This window comes from Phoca vitulina, unplaced genomic scaffold (assembly GCF_004348235.1).
Source record: "Phoca vitulina isolate PV1807 unplaced genomic scaffold, GSC_HSeal_1.0 scaffold6, whole genome shotgun sequence".
Classification (NCBI taxonomy): Eukaryota; Metazoa; Chordata; class Mammalia; order Carnivora; family Phocidae; genus Phoca; species Phoca vitulina.
In genome coordinates this window covers 19,045,839-19,067,163 of record NW_022589709.1, presented here as the reverse complement: position 1 = coordinate 19,067,163, position 21,325 = coordinate 19,045,839, and the positions used below count along the sequence as shown (strand labels likewise).

The 21,325-nt window shown below is 40.3% G+C and overlaps 1 protein-coding gene across 1 annotated transcript in view; it reads right to left on the bottom strand.

The window, feature by feature from the left end:
* The window catches only part of SIMC1 (SUMO interacting motifs containing 1), a 97,380-nt gene that overhangs the window by 42,947 nt on the left and 33,108 nt on the right, over positions 1 to 21,325 (bottom strand). Inside the window, exons 2-4 of the mRNA XM_032403757.1 lie at positions 5,896 to 7,365; positions 1,685 to 1,917; positions 884 to 953 (exon numbers count right to left, since the gene is read on the bottom strand). Of these exons, the coding sequence (XP_032259648.1) occupies positions 884 to 953; positions 1,685 to 1,917; positions 5,896 to 7,365 (1,773 nt within the window). The remainder of the gene's footprint in view (positions 1 to 883; positions 954 to 1,684; positions 1,918 to 5,895; positions 7,366 to 21,325) is intronic.

The window sequence follows — 21,325 nt, the reverse complement described above, 5'->3', positions numbered from 1 at the left end:
CTGTGCCTCCCTCTTTATTATCCCCCATTCTTTTGACACATACCTTTAGGTAACCAAAGAAATGGGGTGTAGGGATATTTTTTCAAGTTCCTATATGTCTTTATGTTACACTCACACTTGAATAATAGTTTGGTTGAGTTTAGAATTCTAAGTTGAAAATAATTTGTTCCATCCAAGTGCTTTGGGTGAGCAGACAGAAAGCTGGCAATTTAATTTAGGGATCCCTAAAAGTCAGAATGCAAAAGACTTTTTCTGGAACACTAACTCTATACTAGGTGCCTTTGTTTATGACAGATGGTTCATTCAATATTTTTAGACAATAAATCCTCTGACTTTTTGCCTGAAATTAGGTAGTCTGATGACCGAACTTTCTGTACTCAAGAATGGAGAGGTTGTCAGTTCTATCTACAAACTTTCAACAAATTTACAGCCTATGTCGGACTCCAACCCTCTTATATATATTGTGTTTCTGAGTTGAAAACTCTCTGCTCTAAAGCATAGATTTCCTTGCTCCTTGGCTGCATGTATTATAGCCTGTGGCTTTCTCTGCCTAGCCTCACCAGTAACAATCTTACATTTCCTTTAGTTCTTCTAGTTTTCATTCAGATCTATTGCCCTTCCCCTTATTTTCACTGCCATGGATTTATATCTTTCTCTGTTCATTTACTATTCTTTTTAATGGGATCTCAAGAAGGACAGGGATAAGTGAATACACTTAATTTTGAATTGGAAGACAGCACACACCATTTCAATAGGAATTTTTTGGTGGGGGTGGGAGTATAAGGAGGGAATAAGGGCAAAGACTTTACTATCAGATTTGCTTTCACTTTTGTTTCTAATTAAAACTTGTGCAAAAGATACACCCTCATAATTGTTATGTTACCTCTTCCTCCATGACATAAGTGAGCAGCTTCCAGTCCCACTCCACTGTCTTGGCATTAGCTGGATGTAGCCTGAAAGTCAAGTGACATCAATTAGAATTCTGGAGAGTTCAATGGAAGAGGGGATGTGATGTGGAAGATGACAGAAAGAAACCTCCTCTTATCCTCACTGCTCTTGCCCATCCTTTGACATGATACCGTGTCATCTGAGGGTAGTGGAACTTTCACTATTCACTTCTCTTTTGGAAGGCATTAGTACCCCAATTTTGCCTTGAAGAAATCAATTCTTTATTACTCTAGCCCATTAGCTTTATCTACCACATTCCTAGGATGAAGTCTGTGAAGCAGTTAGCCAATCATGATATTCTATCCTTCAGTTCACAGTGATTGGTTCAAAAATGAACTCATGTCCTATGTTATACCAATTAAAGCCTACAAGACTCAATTTCAGAACTCTTGTGTAATTATAAAGGAAGTGGACTCTCTCATAAAAGCTGGAGGCTGAGAAGACTACTATGTAGATCCTGAAAAGAAGAGCAGAGCAGGACTGAAAAATGGATCCTGGTAACCATTTTGAACTGAATTAAGTCTTATTCCTAGGTTTCTAGTAACATGAATAATTAAATTCTCTGTTATCAGCTGTTAAAGCTAGTTTGGATTGGGTTTCCTGTCACTTGCAACCCAAATAACACTGACATACTAATCACCCTCTCTAATGGTTAGCTGAAGCAAGCTTAGGCAAGAGAAAGCTGTGCCCTGAGTCCAGGTTCCCTAGGAGATTCACCAACATCTAAGATTCATACTGTTGAATTTTCATGAGAAGCATATAGGCCTCCTTTAGGACATCCACGGTCTCAGAGCCACTGAGCAGGATTTTCTGGATGATGTGAGCCACAATTTCTCTGGGTGGGTAATGCTGGGGTGACACAAAGTCCATCAAAAACTGCACAGTCCCCAGGGGAAAATTTTCTTCAATGGTGTTTGTTACCATTCTTAGTCTTCGATGAGGAATGGGTTCTAATTTTTGACCCTTACTCTGTAGAGATAAAAAGAAAGCAATTAGGATAGGTTTTTACAGACATAAAAACAAGAGGTTCTGAAACAGGTTGAAGACAGCAAAATTTTCCATGCATTTGAAATATTCATAATTAAACAATAAAAGGACTGAAAAGCCTTATCTAAAAAACTTTTAAGGACATGGGAAAATATTTATATTATGTTAAAAAATAAGAATTCAAGGTTGTACATATAATATGATTGCATCTGTGCTAAAATATAGCATAGAAAAGAAAGTACAAAAGAGTCAAGAGCTAGCCTAAGTTGATTTGAGTGAAGGTGAGAAGATAGTTTAGGGGTAGTTATGATACTATATCAGATTCTGAAATAAAGAGATGAAGAAAGATGTTTTAAGTATGTTTTATTGTTGGGATGCCTGGGTGGCGCAGTCGTTAAGTGTCTGCCTTCGGCTCGGGTCGTGATCCCAAGATCCTGGAATCGAGCCCCGCATCGGGCTCCCTGCTCAGCGGGAAGCCTGCTTCTCCCTCTCCCACTCCCCCTGCTTGTGTTCCCTCTCTCGCTGTGTCTCTCTCTGTCAAATAAATAAATAAAATCTTAAAAAAAAAAAAAGAATCCCATGTAGTTGATTTACTGTCAACCGTAAATGTTAAGTTGCTTCCCCTACACCCCCTGAAAGTATGTATGTAAAAAGACTGGGAGAGAATAAGTGAAAAGTGGTTTTCTATTATCTGGGTGGTGGATGTAATTATGTATGATTTTCTTCTATATGCTCTTTTGTATTTTTCCACAATAGATATATATTACTTTCATAATCAGAAGAAAAAACATTGAAGTTTTTGACATTATAATATAACAACAAGAATAAATTTTGAACATTTACCTTATCCTCACTTTAATTCTCACAACAACCTATAAATACATACTATTATTATTCCTATTTTATAGATAAGGAAACAGATTTAGAGAGTAAGCATTTGGCATGTAACAAATGGCAGAAGCTGATTTCACACATGGGGTGGTATAGCCCCAGATCTACCGTCTAAATTCACGCTACTTCTAAACACTAAAACGAACAATAAATATATTTTTGTTAAAAATCCCCATTATTAAAAAATTTAAAATGTCTATGTATAAAAAGGCAACCGAGCAGGAAATACACCAAAATTATTAACAATAATAAATGCTGACTGATAGCACCATAAGTAATTTTTTTTTTAAAGATTTTATTTATTTATTTGACAGAGAGAGACAACAGCGAGAGAGGGAACACAAGCAGGGGGAGTGGGAGAGAGAGAAGCAGGCTCCCCGCTGAGCAGGGAGCCTGATGCGGGGCTCAATCCCAGGACCCTGGGATCATGACCTGAGCCGAAGGCAGATGCTTAACGACTGAGCCACCCAGGCGCCCCATATACTGTTTTAGAAGTTAGGGCAAAAACATCATAAATATGAGGTGCTCAGGACAAAGACTGTTGTGCCCTTGTCTGCTCTCAAATTGTCACTCAACCAATTCATGGAAACTTTAGGGCAGCACTTTTTTTTTTTTTTTTAAGATTTTATTCATTCATTTAAGACCGAGCAATAATAGAGAGAGAGTGCACAAGTAGGGAGAGAGGGAGAGGGAGAAGCAGACACCCTGCTGAGCCGGGAGCCCAATGCTGCAGGGCTCGATCCCAGGACCCTGGGATCATGAGCTGAGCCAAAGGCAGACGCTTAACCATCTGAGCCACCCAGAAGCCCCGAGGGCAGCACTTTTACTCTGCCAGTACCAGGTGCTGGATTGCAGAGGCAAACAAGAGATCTTCCCTAATGGAACTTACAGGGTATGTGTGTATACAAGAGGGGAACCATCAGATACTAAATTATAAATTTAAAAATTCAGTGTTGTGAAGAAGTACAAAGTGCTGTTCAGTATCCCTAGTGCAATATCACTTAACAGTACCCTCTATGGTCATGGTCTCCCTACTGCCTTTCTCTGAGTCTCCCTCTTTTACTGTGTCTCTCTGCCAGTCTTTTTCTATATTTCTCTCTTTCCTCCTCTCGCTCTCTCTGGATGAGACTGAGCCTGGGTGGCTCAGTCGTTAAGCATCTGCCTTCGGCTCAGGTCATGGTCCCAGGGTCCTGGGATCGAGCCCCGCGTCGGGCTCCCTTCTCCACGGGAAGCCTGCTTCTCCCTTTCCTACTCCCCCTGCTTGTGTTCCCTCTCTTACTGTCTCTCTCTCTCTGTCTCTATTTAAAAAAAAATCAAATCAAATCTGAGAATAAGTATTAAATTTAAAACATCAACCAAAGATTTGACCGCTTATGTATAACAGTCAAACAGTGATGGCTGGAATTGTCCTTTCAGAAAATCTTCTGGAGAAGTCCAGTGAGCTTTCCTTATGTCTCAAATCACCTGAGGGTAACCCCTGATCTTACTGATCAAAGACCAATACTATACCTGGCATGTAATGAAAATTAAGAGCCAGCAATGAGAAGGACAAAATATCTTGCTTTGGTGACTATTTTACTTGTGAGACACTTTACCTATATTTGAACCTATATTATTCATTTCTTGCCTACAAATGGGGACATCTACAAATAGATAAAGTTTACAAATTCTTCTGATGCCCATCTATTTAAGGGGAACTAATACTTAATAAAACATTTCTTTAGGCCTTGAAAGGTGGCTCTGTGCTTTATGTGTTTACTTTTAAGTCAAACAACTTTATGATATGGTCATTATGACTTATTTTAGAGCTAAACCAAGAGAGACTCAGAAAACTTAAGGCCTATGGCTGCTAAGTGGCAGCATGGGGACTGGCTAAGAAGTTCTGGGAGGAAAATGACCTAGTGAAGAAGTACTTATTAAAAGCCCAAAAGAAATCATAGAAGAGACAGAAAAGATTTACAGATGAACTCTGGATGGCCAAGGTTCTTTAAAGTAAGAAATTAAGAAGAAAAAACCCTTTTGTTTGGCCTAACTGCCGTCTTTGAACCTAAGCTGCGTTTACACGGGCAGGGAATGTGGTACCCGCATTTGCCGCTACTGGAGCTTCTCCAGTTGTGCGGCACCTACAAAGCGCTGCAGTCTTGACCAGGGAAACACAGACTCTCTCAAGTCCCCCAGATGCTCTTCATAATGGCTGTATCACCAGGCAAACCCATAGGAAAAAAGAGAACGGGCTAGTGATTGGAGAGAGTCATTCAGAAGGAGAAGAGATAAAACATACCAGAAGCTATAACAACAATAAAAATGAGAGAAAAAAATTCACTCTTCAAGGCCAAATCAATGTGAATGCCTGACACATACTACGCTGGATTGCTGATTGCTCCAAAAATGCACCTTTTGAATTCCTGGCCTACCTCAAGCCAGTCTTCTTAATGTTGAGAATATGGTTATGGATAATGAAAAAATAGCTTCATCTTGTAGGACTCAGCCACAATTTTTTTTCCTTACATCTGCTAAGAAAAGCATCTGGTTTAGTTCCCGTAACTAAAAAAGACCAATGGGAAGTAGCAGTCCCATTAAAATCTTAAAATTGAATTTCCTCCCCAAAAGCCAGAAAGTATTAATTTTGGAGGCACAGAAGTGTCCAGAGTATCACTCTCTCTATGATATGGAAGGGGTAATAAGGGCATCAGGAAGGGAAAGGCATAGGAACTGAAGAGAAGTATTTGATGAAGGCCTATAATGAGCCAGACACTCTAATAGGCACTTGACATATGTTATGTCATTTAATGATCCTGTGAGGTGTGTTCTTATCTCCATTTTACATCTAGGAAAGCTAGGGCTCAGAAAGGTATAGTGACTTCTACAGTGCCAGGTGCTAACTGTGGGGGTGACATTTGAACCCAGGTCTGACTCTACACTAGATGATTCCACAAGAGGAGGAAAGACAAAAATACCGAATTCATCCTGGACCTGTTCTCTCATGCATGGACTCCTTACAGCACAGTGACTTCGTGCGAGGCCTATACAGAGGACACCTAATCTCTAGGGGAAGATATGTTAGCTCACCTCTCTTGTGTCTTTATCTGGTATTAGTGTCTGGAAGAAGAGGTGATGCACCGGAGGTCGTAAGAAGTACTTCAGTCTATGCAGGCATGGTCTGTTGTACAACCCACCTTGTGGTGTTCGTGCTTGTACCTGGGCAGACCCGGGGTTAGCAGGCTCTGACAGTGATCTCTCTTGTCTGGCTGGAGTTTCTGTGACAGAGAACCAAGGAACTTTCTCTAAGGAAGTTTCAGACTGTGGAGACTGTGGGCTGGGAGAGAACCTTGGAGAGGACGGAGCTGAGACTTCCATAGGCGTGTCACGGTTATGTATATCATTTTGGAGAGAGTAAGGCCTGTCTCGTGGTAAGTGAGGCAAGTCTCCAAGTGAGTGTGGCATGTCTCCTGGCAAGCATGGCATGTTTCCAGGTGAACGGAACATATCTCCTGGGAAGTCTGGGACTTCTCCAGGGGAATGTGGCACACTTTCTGGTGACTGTGGTGCATCTCTTGGTGACTGTGGCACGTCTGCTGGTGACTGTGGCACATTTGCTGGTGACTGTGGCATGTGTCTTGGTGACTGTGGCACGTGTCGTGGTGACTGTGGCACATCTCCTGATAACTGAGGCATATCTTGTAAGTGTGTCACATCTTGTGGATATGATATGTTTTGAGGTGGGCCTGGTACATCTTGAGGTAGGCCCAGAGAGTCTTGAGGTGGGCACAGTGAGTCTTGAGGTGGGTTGGGTGAGTGCTGAGGTTGCCACGATGAGTCTGGAGGTGGGCTTGGCACATTCTGCTGAGGGCATGGCATTTCTCGAGGAGGGCATGGAACTTCTTGAGGCAGGGGAGGCAGAGCTTGTACTTGGCACTGCACGGTTTGTGATGGGCATGACAAGGCTCGCGGTGGGCACGAGGAGGCTCGTGGTGGACATGGTGAGGCTCGCAGTGGACATGGCATGGTTCGCAGTGGGCATGGCAAAGCTTGTGATGGGCAAGGCACATCTTGCTGTGGGCATGGCAAGGGTGCCCTCTGATTGCTGCTGCTACCATTATTGCTTGTTGGGGAGAGGGAGCGAATATCTGAAGATAGCTGTAGGCTTGCCAAGAAGCCAAGGTCACTTTTGAATGCAGTTGAGCTACAATTTGGCTCTGCTGGATAAACAGAGTCCCCGCTGATGGATGAAGGGGGTTGCGGACCTTCAAATGTGGTTTCTTCCAAAAGGTCCAAATCCACAGGATCGCTGTTAATGATTCTCCGTGCTGCAGGCCAAGAGCTTCTGTCTACCTGCCCTTCCGTCACCTCTTTGCTGCAGAGGCTGGCACAAGTCTGAAGACTGGCTGGCTCTTTCTGGGAAGGAGCGACAGGTTCTAGAGTCAAGTCCAGAGTGGCAATAGGTCTATTTTCTTCCTCAGTTCTTGTCAGGTCAATCACACAGAGTCCACTGCGGTCCTTTGCCCTTGGTCTGGTTTCTCTAGTTAAGTCAATGAAGTCCTGTTAAAGGATTGTGAGAATATAAGAGGTCAAGTAGGGAGTCTGCTTTACCTAAGAAGATAGAAGATATCTAAGAAGCTTTAAGGATAATCATATTTTACCTTTTCGCTTCACTGATAATTCATACATTTTATATAACATAAGCATTAATTTATTTCCTTTGGTCAAAATTTTGCTACTGTCAATACTGTCAATTTCTATACCTTCTTAAATTATCCAAATGCCACATGCATATAACTGAGGGCATAGTGGGAAATTTTTTCTGATCCAAAGTAAACAGGGGAGTAGTAGGGAAGATTTCAACTTTAAGTCACAAGGGAAAAAGCAACCTTTGTTTCGAAAAGCAAATACACAGGATAATTTACAACAGAAACTAAAGAAGGGGATAAGCTAACATAAGAGAATCTACTATGTACTAAGAACATATTGAGTGCTTTCACTTATCCTTAATTTTCACAATATCCCTACCAGGTAGGCATTATAATCTCCATTATACAGATGGGGAAAATGGAGTTCAGAGGAGTTAGGTCATTACCTAAGGATTATACAATTAAGTCACAGAGACAGACATTCAAATCCAGGTCTGTTTCCTTCTTTCTCTGTACAACTTCATTCAATATATAATCAGCTTATAGTCAGATATATAGAGTAATACAATAACAGTTATAAAACCAACAGGGTAAGTCTGAGCCCTAACTAGATTAATTACTGGAAAACCTACCTTTACCTCCATTCCTTGCCAAAATGATTAGGCAGTTCATAAATCCTGATGATGCCAGCCAATGGTACTGTAATCAATCTCTATGCCATAAGCCTGGAAAAATATTGTACTCCCTTTCACTCTCAAAACTTCCTCAGTGTGGATGACAAATAATATCATCCTAATTATTGATCAGTCTCACTGATGAATATGAATGTAAATATCCTCTATAAAGTATTAGCAAATTGATTCCAGTATTCAAAAAAAAAAGTTCCATTTCTGATCAGAAGGGCTAGCTAGATACTCTGATTAACCAACCTAATAAAAGCTAGAATTGATATATAAATGTAAAAACATGGGAGGAGATGTAACAAGAAAAAACAACCAAAAGAAAGCCAGTATAGCTATATTAATATCAGACAAAATAGATTTCAATGAAAATAGCATTACTAGAGATAAAGAGGCCACTGTACAATAAGACTTATTTCATCGAGATTTAATAATTTCAAAACTGTATGCCTAGGGGCGCCTGAGTGGCCCAGTCAGTTAAGCATCTGCCTTTGGCTCAGGTCATGATCCCAGGGTCCTGGGAACGAGCCTTGTGTAGGGCTCTCTGTTCAGCAGGGAACCTGCTTCTCCCTCTCCCTCTGCCTGTCGCTCCCCCTGCTCGTGCTTGCTCTCTCTGTCAAATAAATAAATAAAAAATCTTTAAAACTGAATGACTAATAACATAATCTTCATAAAGCAAAAATAGATACAGGTACAAGGAGAAAAAGGAATATTCACAGTCATTATGAGAAATTTTTATATGTCTTTCTTGACTGATAGATCATGCAAACAAAAAAATTATTATGGATACAGAAGATTTGAACACATTTAACAAGCTTCATCTAAAGGACTTAGATAGAATAGTTATTCACAATTACATGAAATATTCACAAAATTTACCACAGACCAGGAGTCAAAGTACATCTTAGTCAATGTCAAAAGATTATCACTCAGACCAAAATACTATTAAGTTAGGGAGCAATACAAAAAAGTAACTAGGACAAACTCCATATTGCAAATTAAGAAGTATGACCAAATAAGGTATAGGTCAAAGAAGAAATCATAGAAATTAGAAAAATTTTAGAACTGAACAATAACAAAAATACTAGGTATTAAAATGTGACATGCAGCAAAATAACTGTGTAGAAAAAAATTACACTTAGACATTTAATTAGAAAAGGAAAATGGAAGAAAATTAATGTGCTAAGCACACACCTTTAGATAGCAGAAAAAGGACAGAATATGCCCAAAGAAAGCAGAACAGAGGAAATAATAACAAGAGCAGAAATGAATGAAACAGAACAAACACAGAAGTGCAACAATGTCACAGGTTTGTTCTTTTATTTTTATTTATTTATTTTAAAGATTTTATTTATTTATTTGACAGAGAGAGACACAGTGAGAGAGGGAACACAAGCAGGGGAGTGGGAGAGGGAGAAGCAGGCTTCCAGCAGAGCAGGGAGCCCGATGCGGGGCTCAATCCCAGGACCCTGGCATCATGACCTGAGCCGAAGGCAGATGCTTAACGACTGAACCACCCAGGCGCCCCCAGGTTTGTTCTTTTAAAAGATTATTAAAATTAGGAGCACCTGGATGGCTCAGTCGTCTGCTTTTGGCTCAGGGCATGATCCCAGGGTCCTAGAATAGAGCTCCCTGCTCAGCGGGAAGCCTGCTTCTTCCCCTCCCACTCCCCCTGCTTGTGTTCCTTCTCTCACTGTGTCTCTTTCTGTCAAAAAATAAATAAAATCTAAAAAAATAAAAAAAATAAAAGATTATTAAAATTAGCAAACATGATAAGAAAATTAAGACAACAAAGGCACTGGGTGCCTGGGTGGCTCAGTCATTAATTGTCTGCCTTCGGCTTAGGTCATGATCCCAGGGTCCTGGGATGGAGCCCCACATTGGGCTCCCTGTTCGGCGGGAGGCCTGCTTCTCCCTCTCCCACTCCCCCTGCTTGTGTTCCCTCTCTCGTTGTGTCTCTCTCTGTTAAATAAATAAATAAAATCTTAAAAAAAAAAAACAAAAAGACAACAAAGGCACAAATAACCAATATTAAGAATGAAAAAGGGACAGAATTACAGATGTTTTTAAGATAAAAAAGATGAGAAGATGTTATGAACAATTCTATATCAAAAAAAACTTGGGGTCTTGGATGAAATAGATAAATCCCTGGAAAAATAAAGCTTAGCCAAACTGACTCAAGAAACTGGGTGATGGGTATGTGGGGGATCATTATACAGTTTGCTCTATTTTTCATGTTTGAAATTTTCCATAATGAAAAGATATTTTTTAAGTTGACTTAAGAAGAAAGAAAAAATCAAAATAGTCCTTTAAGCAATAAAGAAATGAAATCAGTAGTTGAAATTTTTTCCTTCAAAAAATTCCAGACCAAGGTGATTTTAAAAGGAGAGTTCTGCTAAAAATTCAAAGAAAAAAATGATTCTACTTTATATAAGCTATTTAAAAGAATTAAAAAATGAAGGGATACCTCCAACTCATATTATGACTTAGCATAAACTTGATCCAAAATCTGAAAGGACAAGAAGGAAATATTATGTCAATATCACTTTTGTACACAGACATAAAAGTCTTAAACAAAACACTATAAACTAAGTCCAGCACAACCAAGGTGAGTCTACCTAGGAACCACACCTAGTTTAGCATTAAAAAAAATTAATATAACTTGCCACATAAAGGAGAAAATCATATGATCACGTGAAGAGGCCAAAAAGCATTTGATAACAAATTCAACATCCAGTCTTAAAAAGAAAAAATAAATTCTTGGGGTGCCTGGGTGGCTTAGTGGGTTAAGTATCCAACTCTTGATTTTGGCTCAGGTTATGATCTCGGTCCTGAGACAGAGCTCCCCATTGGACTCTGCAGTGGGTGTGGAGCCTGCTTAAGATTCTCTCTCTCCCTCTCCCTCTCCTCCCTCCCTCTCTAAAAAAAAATTCTCGAAATAGAAATAGAAGAAAACATTCTTAACTATTAACTATTTTAAACTATTTAAAAATCGCATACAGTAAACATTATACTGAAACATTGAAAACATTCTCTTTAAAATCAGGAGCACAACAGAGGTGCCTACTGTCACTAATTCCATTCAACGCTGTAACAACGTTGTACATACAATGCAGGAAAATAAGAAAAAGATATAAGAAGTATAAAGATTAGAAAGAATAATACTTTCCTTCATGAATAATATGATTATTTACATGGAAAACTCAAAAGAATCTATAGATAAATATCAGAATAAGAGCATTTATCTTGATTGTTGGATATAAAAATTACATTTTTTTATACTTCAACAACAGTACCACCATATTGCATAATTCTCACATCACACAACTTCAGGGGAAATCATTCATATATTCTATAAGAATTGTATCCTCTAGGGCAAAATTCTAGGCAATCCACATAGCAACAACACAAAAAACCTTAACACGTATACGTATGTTTTTAAAATTTTTTTAATCTATTTTTTATTTTTATTTTTTAAGATTTTACTTATTCAGGGGCACCTGGGTGGCTCAGTTGTTAAGCGTCTGCCTTCAGCTCAGGTCATGATCCCAGGGTCCTGGGATCGAGTCCCATATTGGGCTCCCTGCTCAGCGGAAGCCTGCTTCTCCCTCTCACACTCCCCCTGCTTGTGTTCCCTCTCTCGCTGTGTCTTTCTCTGTCAAATAAATAAATAAAATCTTTAAAAAAAAAAAAGATTTTACTTATTCATTTGCCAGAGAGTGAGAGAGCAAAAGCAGGGGGAGCAGTAGAAAGAGAGGGAGAAGCAGGCTCCCCACTGAGCACGAAGCCCGATGCAGGACCCTGGGATCATGACCTGAGCTGAAGGCAGACGCTTAACCATCTGAGCCACCCAGGCGCCCCTCTTTTTAAAGATTTTATTTATTTATTCATGAGAGACAGAGAGAGAGAGGGAGAGAGGCAGAGGCAGAGGGAGAAGCAGGCTCCCCGCTGAGCAGGGAGCCCAATGTGGGGCTCGATCCCAGGACCCTGGGATCATGACCTGAGCCGAAGGCAGACACTTAACCATCTGAGCCACCCAGCCATCCCATCTGTTTCTTTTTTAAAGATTTATTTATTTGTTTTAGGAGAGAGAGAGCGGGAGGGAGGGGCAGAGGGAGAGAGAGTCTTAAGCAGAATCCATGCTGAACATGGAGCCTGACATGGGACTTGATCTCATAAGAGCCGAAAATTGTTTGGGGTCCTGAGCCAAAATCAAGAGTCAGTTGTGTAACCAACCTACTAAGCCACCCAGGTGCCCCAACATGTATACTATATATATATTTATAAATGTGTATGTATATATATGTATGTATACACACACCCACTACATGTGATAATTATTTTTGTGGGTTGCCAAACATTTCCAGTTATTTCCTTAATGGTACCTGGTAGACTGTACTTCCTGAATCCTATGATTAGGTCAGGTAATGTGATTAATTCTGCCCAATAAATTATGAGTGGAAGTAATGTGTATTACTTCTGGGCTGGGCCCTTTAATTTCTGGATGCAGACACTGCAAAAGCTTTCTTTTCCCTCTGATATGTCTCCTGGCCATGTTTAAGATAGTGGCAGCTCTGTCAGTCTGTGTCCCCACATGACTATGTTATGCGGACATCCCTCTTCCTCTACCCAACCTGCAATGGACATGTGGTAGTGTAAATGAAAATAAACCTTGTTTGAAGCCACAGTATAACCTAGCTTATCCTGACGAACACAGTACCTGGGAATAAATTTAACAAGATATGTGCAGGACCTGTGTGAAAAAGTATTGTAGAAGTGTACTGAAGAACACTAAAGTAGGCCTAAATAAATGAAAGTATATACTACTGTTTATCAATTAGAAGACTCAATGTCATAAATATTCCAATTCTCTCCAAATTGATATATGAATTCAATACAATTTCAAAGTCTGAACAGGTTTTATTGAGGAACTTGAGAAGTTAACTCTAAAATTTGAATGGAAAAACGGAAGACCAAGAATAGCCAAGACACTTCTGAAAAAGACAGTGTGGTACTGGCACTAGACAGTCAAACAGATAATTGGCACAGAAGAGCAAGTTCACAAATAGACCCATACATATAGGAAAATTTGATTTACGTCAGAGGTGGTATTAAAGATTAGGAGGAAAAGATGGAACTTTCAATTAATGGTACTGGTTATCCATTTGGGGGGAAAAATGAAATCGGATCTTAACTTCATGCCAAAATCATAAATCAATTTCAGATTTATTAAAGACTTAAAATGAAAAACCCAACTAAAATTTTTTTAGAAAAAAACCCGAGAGAATATAATCTTTGTGTAAGGAAGAATTTCTTTTTCTTTTTTTTTAATAATTTTTTTTTAAAGATTTTATTTTTATTTTTCAACAGAGAGAGAGAGACAGCAAGAGAGGGAACGCAAGCAGGGGGAGTGGGAGAAGCAGGCTTCCCGCCGAGCAGGGCCCAATGTGGGACTTGATCCCAGGACCCTGGGATCATGACCTGAGCCAAAGGCAGATGCTTAACAACTGAGCCACCCAGGCACCCAGAATTTCTTTTTTTTTTAAAAGATTTTATTTATTTGAGAGAGAGCACACAAGCAGGGGGAAGGGACAAAGGGAGAAGGAGAAGCAGATTCCCCAGAGCCCGACGCGGGGCTGGATCCCAGGACCCTGAGATCATGACCTGAGCGGAAGGCAAACGCTTAACCGACTAAGCCACCCAGGTGCCCCTAAAGAAGAATTTCTTAAGATACAAAGTGTAAACCATAAAAGAATATGTGACTACATTAAAATTAGGAATTTCTGTTTATGAAAAACACCATAAAGTTGTAAAACAAGCCACAAACTAGAAGGTTCTTGGTAGTCTGATTTGGGAATACTATATAGAGATGAAAATAATTAAAGCCACATGCAATAACATTGATTAATTTTATAAACACAATATTGAGGCCAAAAGAAAAACAAAAGAGAATAACATACAATATGATTCTGTGATATTGTGATATACAGTAGTCCCCCCACCATGTCTGCAGGGGATACATTACAAGACCCCCAGTAAATGTCTAAAACCACAGATGGTACTGAACCCTATAAATACTGTTTTTTCTATACATACCTATGATAAAATTTAATTTATAAATTAGGCAAAGTAAGCGATCAACAACCATAACTAATAATAAAATGAAACAATTATATGTTATAATAAAAGTTATGTGAATGTGGTTTCTCTCTCAAAATACCTTCTTGTACTATACTCATCCTTCTTGTGATGGTGTGAGAGGATAAAATGCCTGTGATGAAGATGAAGTGAGGTGAATGACAGACATAGGCATTGTGATGGGAGTGTTAGGCTACTATCAACCTTCTAATGATATGTCAGAAGGGGGTCATCTGTTTAGAAACTGCAGTTGACTCTAGGTCACTGAAACCTCGGAAACTGAAACCGCAGATTAAGAGTGGACTACTGTCTTGCTCTTCATCCTTGGCTCCAGGCAGAACTCCAGTAAACCCCTGTAATTTGCTGAGTGATAGGGTAAGAGGAGCGTCTTTTGTTATTCATCAACCCCTTTCAACCATACCTCAGTTTGCTAATGACTTGATTGATGACTGAAAGCCCCTATGCAGCTTCAGGATTGGGGCTAGTTGCTACAGGAACTAACCATGTGTTTAGAGGGTTAGAATTTTCAGGTCCACTCCTTCAGTCTCTGGGGAAGGGAGAGGAGCTGGAGATTGAGGTAATCACCAACAGCTAATGATTTTAATCAATCTGATGCATGTCATGGAGCATTCATAAAAATCCTAAACAACAGTTTGGACAGCTTCCAGGTTGGTGAATACATCTATGTATCAGTAGGGAGGTGTACCCCAAACTCCAGGGGGATGGAAGCTCCTGCACTCAGCACCCTTCTGGACCTTGCCCTATGTATCTCTTCATCTGGCTGTTCATTTGCATCCTTTATAATAAAGTGGTAATAGTAAGTAAAGTGTTTCCCTGAGTTCTGTGAGCCGTTACTATCAAAACTTAGGAAGGGAGTTATGGGAACCCCCAATTTATAGCCAAGTTGGACAGAATGGTGGGTAACCAGGGCCCACCTACTTGCAATTGCCATCTAAAGTGGTGGGGGCAGTCATGTGGGACTGAGCCCTTAACCGGTGGTTCTGCATTAACTCCAGGTAGTATTAGAATTGAGTTAAATTGTAGGACACCCAGTTGATGTCAAGAGAGCTGGAGAATTAGGTGGTGTAAGGAAAAACTCCCCACACATTTGGTGTCAGAAGTGATGTGTACAGAGAAAGTGTTTTCATTTAGATTCCATTCATATAAAGTTCAAAAATAAGCAAAAGTAAACTGCATTGTTTAGATACACACATACAGATAGTAAAACTGTAGAGAAAAGCAAGTGATCACCATGAAAATCAGTAGTTGGGAGGAGGAGGGTAGCAAGGCATGGAGGTAGAATATACATTGAACCAAGAAACATATCTAGGACTTCTATAATACTGGCAATATGACTGCATGGTATTTAACTTGGTTTGTTCTACCATATGTTTGCTTTATACATCCCTCCCACCCCCTGTGTGTGTATATGTATGTGTGTGTGTGTGATATTTATCTCTATACACATATTTTAATAAAATAAAGAGGTCTGTGTAATAAACTTACTGAGAAATTTGAAGACCTACATGAAGAAAACTTTAAAAGCCCATTTAAGTAAAGATCCCAAAAGTCTAAATACATGAAAGTACTATTCTACCATTATTGACTAGAAAGATGCATCACTGTAGGATAGTGAACATTCTACATTAAACTCTTCATTTAAAATGCTGAGGATTGGGGCACCTGGGTGACTCAGTCATTGGGCGTCTGCCTTCCGCTCGGGTCATGATCCCAGGGTCCTGGGATGGAGCCCTGCATCGGGCTCCCTGCTCAGCGGGAGGCCTGCTTTTCCCTCTCCCACTCCCCCTGCTTGTGTTCCCTCTCTCGCTGTGTCTCTCTCTGTCAAATAAATAAAATCTTTAAAAATAAAATAAAATAGGGGGGCGGAGCAAGATGGCGGAGGAGTAGGAGACCTGGATTTCGTCTCCTCTCAGGAATTCAGCTGGATAGGGATCAAACCATTCTGAACACCTACAAACTCAACAGGAGATCGAAGAAAAGAATAGCAACAACTCTCTGAACAGAAAAGCGACCACTTTCTGGAAGGTAGGACGTGCGGAGAAGTGAATCCGAGGCGTTATTTGGGAGGATAGACGGCGGGGGAGGGGCCTCCGTCGGCCGCTTCTGGCAAGTGATAGAGCCACGGAGCACAAAATCGGAACTTTTAGAAGTCGGCTCCGCTGAGGGACGTCACTCCGGTGGCGAAGTGGGGGGTGGAACCCTCGCGGGACAGTGTGGTCTCAGGACCCTCGGGGTCACAGAAAGACCGGGGGTGCCTGAGTGCGGCAGAGCTCCCAGGTATCGGAGCAGGGAAGCCGGCTGCAGAGACGGAGCCCAGGCGCGGGCTCTCAGCTCGGGCTTGCTATAAACCGTGATCCGCGGCACAGTCGGGCCACTGCTCCTCCAGCAGGGACCCAACAAGCGGCAGATCCGGGGAGACTCACCTTCTTCCCCCGGGGAGGAGAGGTGCGGGAGCGCACCGCGGGGATCTGCTGGGTTTGGAGACTCCACCCGGGGTCGGGTGCCGGATAGAAAGGCGCGGTCACAGGCCGGGTGAGCGCGGAGTGTGGCCGGAGACCGGGGAGACGGGAGTGACTGACTGCTTTTCTCTGGGGGCTCGCTGAGGAGTGGGACCCCGAGTTCTCGGCTCCGCCGGGGCGGAGACTGGGAGGCCGCCATTTTCACTATCCGCCTCCAAAGCTGTACGGAAAGCTTGCAGGGAACAAAAGCTCCGGAGAGCAAACCCGAGCAGATTACTTAGCCCGGACCGGCAAGGGCGGGGCAAAGACATTTGGGAACCACGGCAACAGGCCCCTCCCCCAGAAGATCAGCGAGAACAGCCAGCCAAGACCAAGTTAACCGATCAATGAGAACGGCAGAACTCCAGCGCTAGGGGAATACTGCACATAGAATTCATGGCTTTTTTACCATGATTCTTTAGTCTTTCAAAGTTAATTATTTTTTTTAACTGTCTTTTTTTCTTTTTTCCTTTTTTCTTTTTTTTTGAATTTTTCTTTTTCCCTTTTTCAACCAACATCTTATCAATCCCTTTTTTTAAAAAAAAAACATTTTTATTTTTCATTTTTAAAGTCATATTCTATCCCTTCATAGTAGTTACCCGTATTTTTGGCATATATATATAAGTTGTTCTCTCTTTAAAATCTTGAGATAGTTTCTTCTAACAGATCAAAATATACTCTAAATCTCTAGTGTATGGTTTTTTTCTACTCCCCTGCCTGATCACATTCTCTCCCTTTTTTCTTTCTTTTTTTTTTTAATCCTCTTCTTCCTTTTTTCAAACAACTTATCAAATCCTTTTTTAAAATTTTTTATAATTTCCATCTTTACAGTCATATTCCATCCCTTCATCATATCAACCCTTATTTTTTGTACATATATAAGTTTTTCTTTCTTTAAAATTTTGGGAGGGACTTTCTTTTAACAGACCAAAATACACCCAAAATCTAGTGTGTGGCACTGATCTATAATCCAGCCTGATCATATTTGATCACATTCTGTTTCTGTTTTGTTTTGTTTTGTTCTGCTTTTGTTTGTTTTTATCTTTATCTTTTTCTTTTTTCTTTTTTTCTTTCTTTTTCTTTTTTCTCTCTTTCCCTTTCTTTTCCCACTGCTTCAGGTCTTTTCTGATTTGTTTAGAGTATATTTTCTGGGGACGTTGTTACCCTGCTAGCATTTTGTTCTCTCATTAATCTATTCTCCTCTGCACAAAATGACAAGACGGAAAAAATCACCTCAACAAAAAGAACAAGAGGTAGTACCGACTGCCAGGGACCTACTCAATACGGACATTAGTACGATGTCAGATCTAGAGTTCAGAATCATCACTTTAAAGATACTAGCTGGGCTTGAAAAAAGCATGGAAGTTATTAGAGAAACCCTTTCTGGAGAAGTAAAAGAACTAAAATCGAACCAAGTAGAAATCAAAAAGGCTATCAATGAGGTGCAATCAAATATGGGGGCGCTAACTGCTAGGATAAATGAGGCAGAAGAAAGAATCAGTGAGATAGAAGACCAAATGATGGAAAATAAAGAAGCTGAGAAAAAGAGAGATAAACAACTACCGGATCACGAGGGTAGAATTCGAGAGATAAACGATACCATAAGACGAAACAACATTAGAATAATTGGGATCCCAGAAGAAGAAGAAAGAGAGAGAGGGGCAGAAGGTATAATGGAGCAAATTATAGCAGAGAACTTCCCTAATTTGGGGAAGGAAACAGGCATCAAAATCCAGGAAGCACAGAGAACCCCTCTCAAAATCAATAAAAATAGGTCAACACCCCGACACCTAATAGTAAAACTTACGAGTCTCAGAGACAAAGAGAAAATCCTGAAAGCAGCTCGGGAGAAGAGATATGTAACCTACAATGGTAGAAACATTAGATTGGCAACAGACTTATCCACAGAGACCTGGCAGGCCAGAAAGGACTGGCAGGACATATTCAGAGCACTAAATGAGAAAAATATGCAGCCAAGGATACTATATCCAGCTAGGCTGTCATTGAAAATTGAAGGAGAGATAAAAAGCTTCCAGGACAAACAAAAACTAAAGGAATTTGCAAACACGAAACCAGCCCTACAACAAATATTGAAAGGGGTCCTCTAAGCAAAGAGAGAGCCTAAAAGCAACATAGACCAGAAAGGAACACAAACAATATACAGTAACAGTCACTTTACAGGCAATACAATGGCACTAAATTCCTATCTTTCAATAGTTACCCTGAATGTAAATGGGCTAAATGCCCCAATCAAAAGACACAGGCTATCAGATTGGATTAAAAAACAAGACCCATCGATATGCTGTCTGCAAGAGACTCATTTTAGACCCAAAGACACCCCCAGATTGAAAGTGAGGGGGTGGAAAACCATTTACCATGCTAATGGACACCAAAAGAAAGCTGGGGTGGCAATCCTTATATCAGACAAATTAGTTTTTAAACCAAAGACGGTAATAAGAGATGAGGAAGGACACTATATCATACTTAAAGGTTCTATCCAACAAGAAGATCTAACAATTGTAAATATCTATGCCCCTAACATGGGAGCAGCCAATTATATAAGGCAATTAATAACAAAAGCAAAGAAACACATCGACAACAATACAATAATAGTGGGGGATTTAACACCCCCCTCACTGAAATGGACAGATCGTCTAAGCAAAAGATCAACAAGGAAATAAAGACTTTAAATGACACACTGGACCAAATGGACTTCACAGACATATTCAGAACATTCCATCCCAAAGCAACGGAATACACATTCTTCTCTAGTGCCCATGGAACATTCTCCAGAATAGATCACATCCTAGGTCATAAATCAGGTCTCAACCGGTACCAGAAGATTGGGATCATCCCCTGCCTATTTTCAGACCACAATGCTTTGAAACTAGAACTCAATCACAAGAGGAAAGTCGGAAAGAACTCAAATACATGGAGGCTAAAGAGCATCCTACTGAAGAATGAATGGGTCAACCAGGAAATTAAAGAAGAATTAAAAAAATTCATGGAAACCAATGAAAATGAAAACACAACTATTCAAAATCTTTGGGATACAGCAAAGGCAGTCCTAAGAGGAAAGTATATAGCAATACATGCCTTTCTCAAGAAACAAGAAAGATCTCAAGTACACAACCTAACCCTACACCTAAAGGAGCTGGAGAAAGAACAGCAAATAAAGCCTAAACCCAGCAGGAGAAGAGAAATAATAAAGATCAGAACAGAAATCAATGAAATAGAAACCAAAAGAACAGTAGAACAGATCAACGAAACTAGGAGCTGGTTCTTTGAAAGAATTAACAAGATTGATAAGCCCCTGGCTAGACTTATCAAAAAGAAAAGAGAAATGACCCAAATCAACAAAATCATGAATGAAAGAGGAGAAATCACAACCAACACCAAAGAAATACAAACAATTATAAGAACATATTATGAGCAACTCTATGCCAGCAAATTAGATAACCTGGAAGTAATGGATGCATTCCTAGAGATGTATCAACTACCAAAACTGAACCAGGAAGAAATACAAAACCTGAACAGACCTATAACCACTAAGGAAATAGAAGCAGTCATCAAAAATCTCCCAAAACACAAAAGCCCAGGGCCAGATGGCTTCCCAGGGGAATTCTACCAAACATTTCAAGAAGAATTAATACCTATCCTTCTGAAACTGTTCCAAAAAATAGAAATGGAAGGAAAACTTCCAAACTCATTTTATGAGGCCAGCATTACCTTGATCCCCAAACCAGACAAAGACCCCATCAAAAAGGAGAATTACAGACCAATATCCCTGATGAACATGGATGCAAAAATTCTCACCAAAATACTAGCCAATAGGATCCAACAGTACATTAAAAGGATTATTCACCACGACCAAGTCGGATTTATCCCTGGGCTGCAAGGTTGGTTCAACATCCGCAAATCAATCAACGTGATACAATACATTAACAAAAGAAAGAACAAGAATCATATGATCCTCTCAATAGATGCAGAAAAAGCATTTGACAAAGTACAGCATCCTTTCTTGATCAAAACTCTTCAGAGTATAGGGATAGAGGGTACATACCTCAATATCATAAAAGCCATCTATGAAAAACCTACAGCGAATATCATTCTCAATGGGGAAAAACTGAGAGCTTTCCCCCTAAGGTCAGGAACGCGGCAGGGATGTCCGCTATCACCACTGCTATTCAACATAGTATTGGAAGTCCTAGCCACAGCAATCAGACAACAAAAAGAAATCAAAGGCATCCAAATCGGCAAAGAAGAAGTCAAACTCTCACTCTTTGCAGATGATATGATACTTTATGTGGAAAATCCCAAAGACTCCACCCCAAAACTGCTAGAACTCATACAGGAATTCAGTAAAGTGGCAGGATATAAAATCAATGCACAGAAGTCAGTGGCATTCCTATACACCAACAACAAGTCAGAAGAAAGAAATTAAGGAGTCGATCCCATTTACAATTGCACCCAAAACCATAAGATACCTAGGAATAAATCTAACCAAAGAGGCAAAGGATCTGTACTCAGAAAG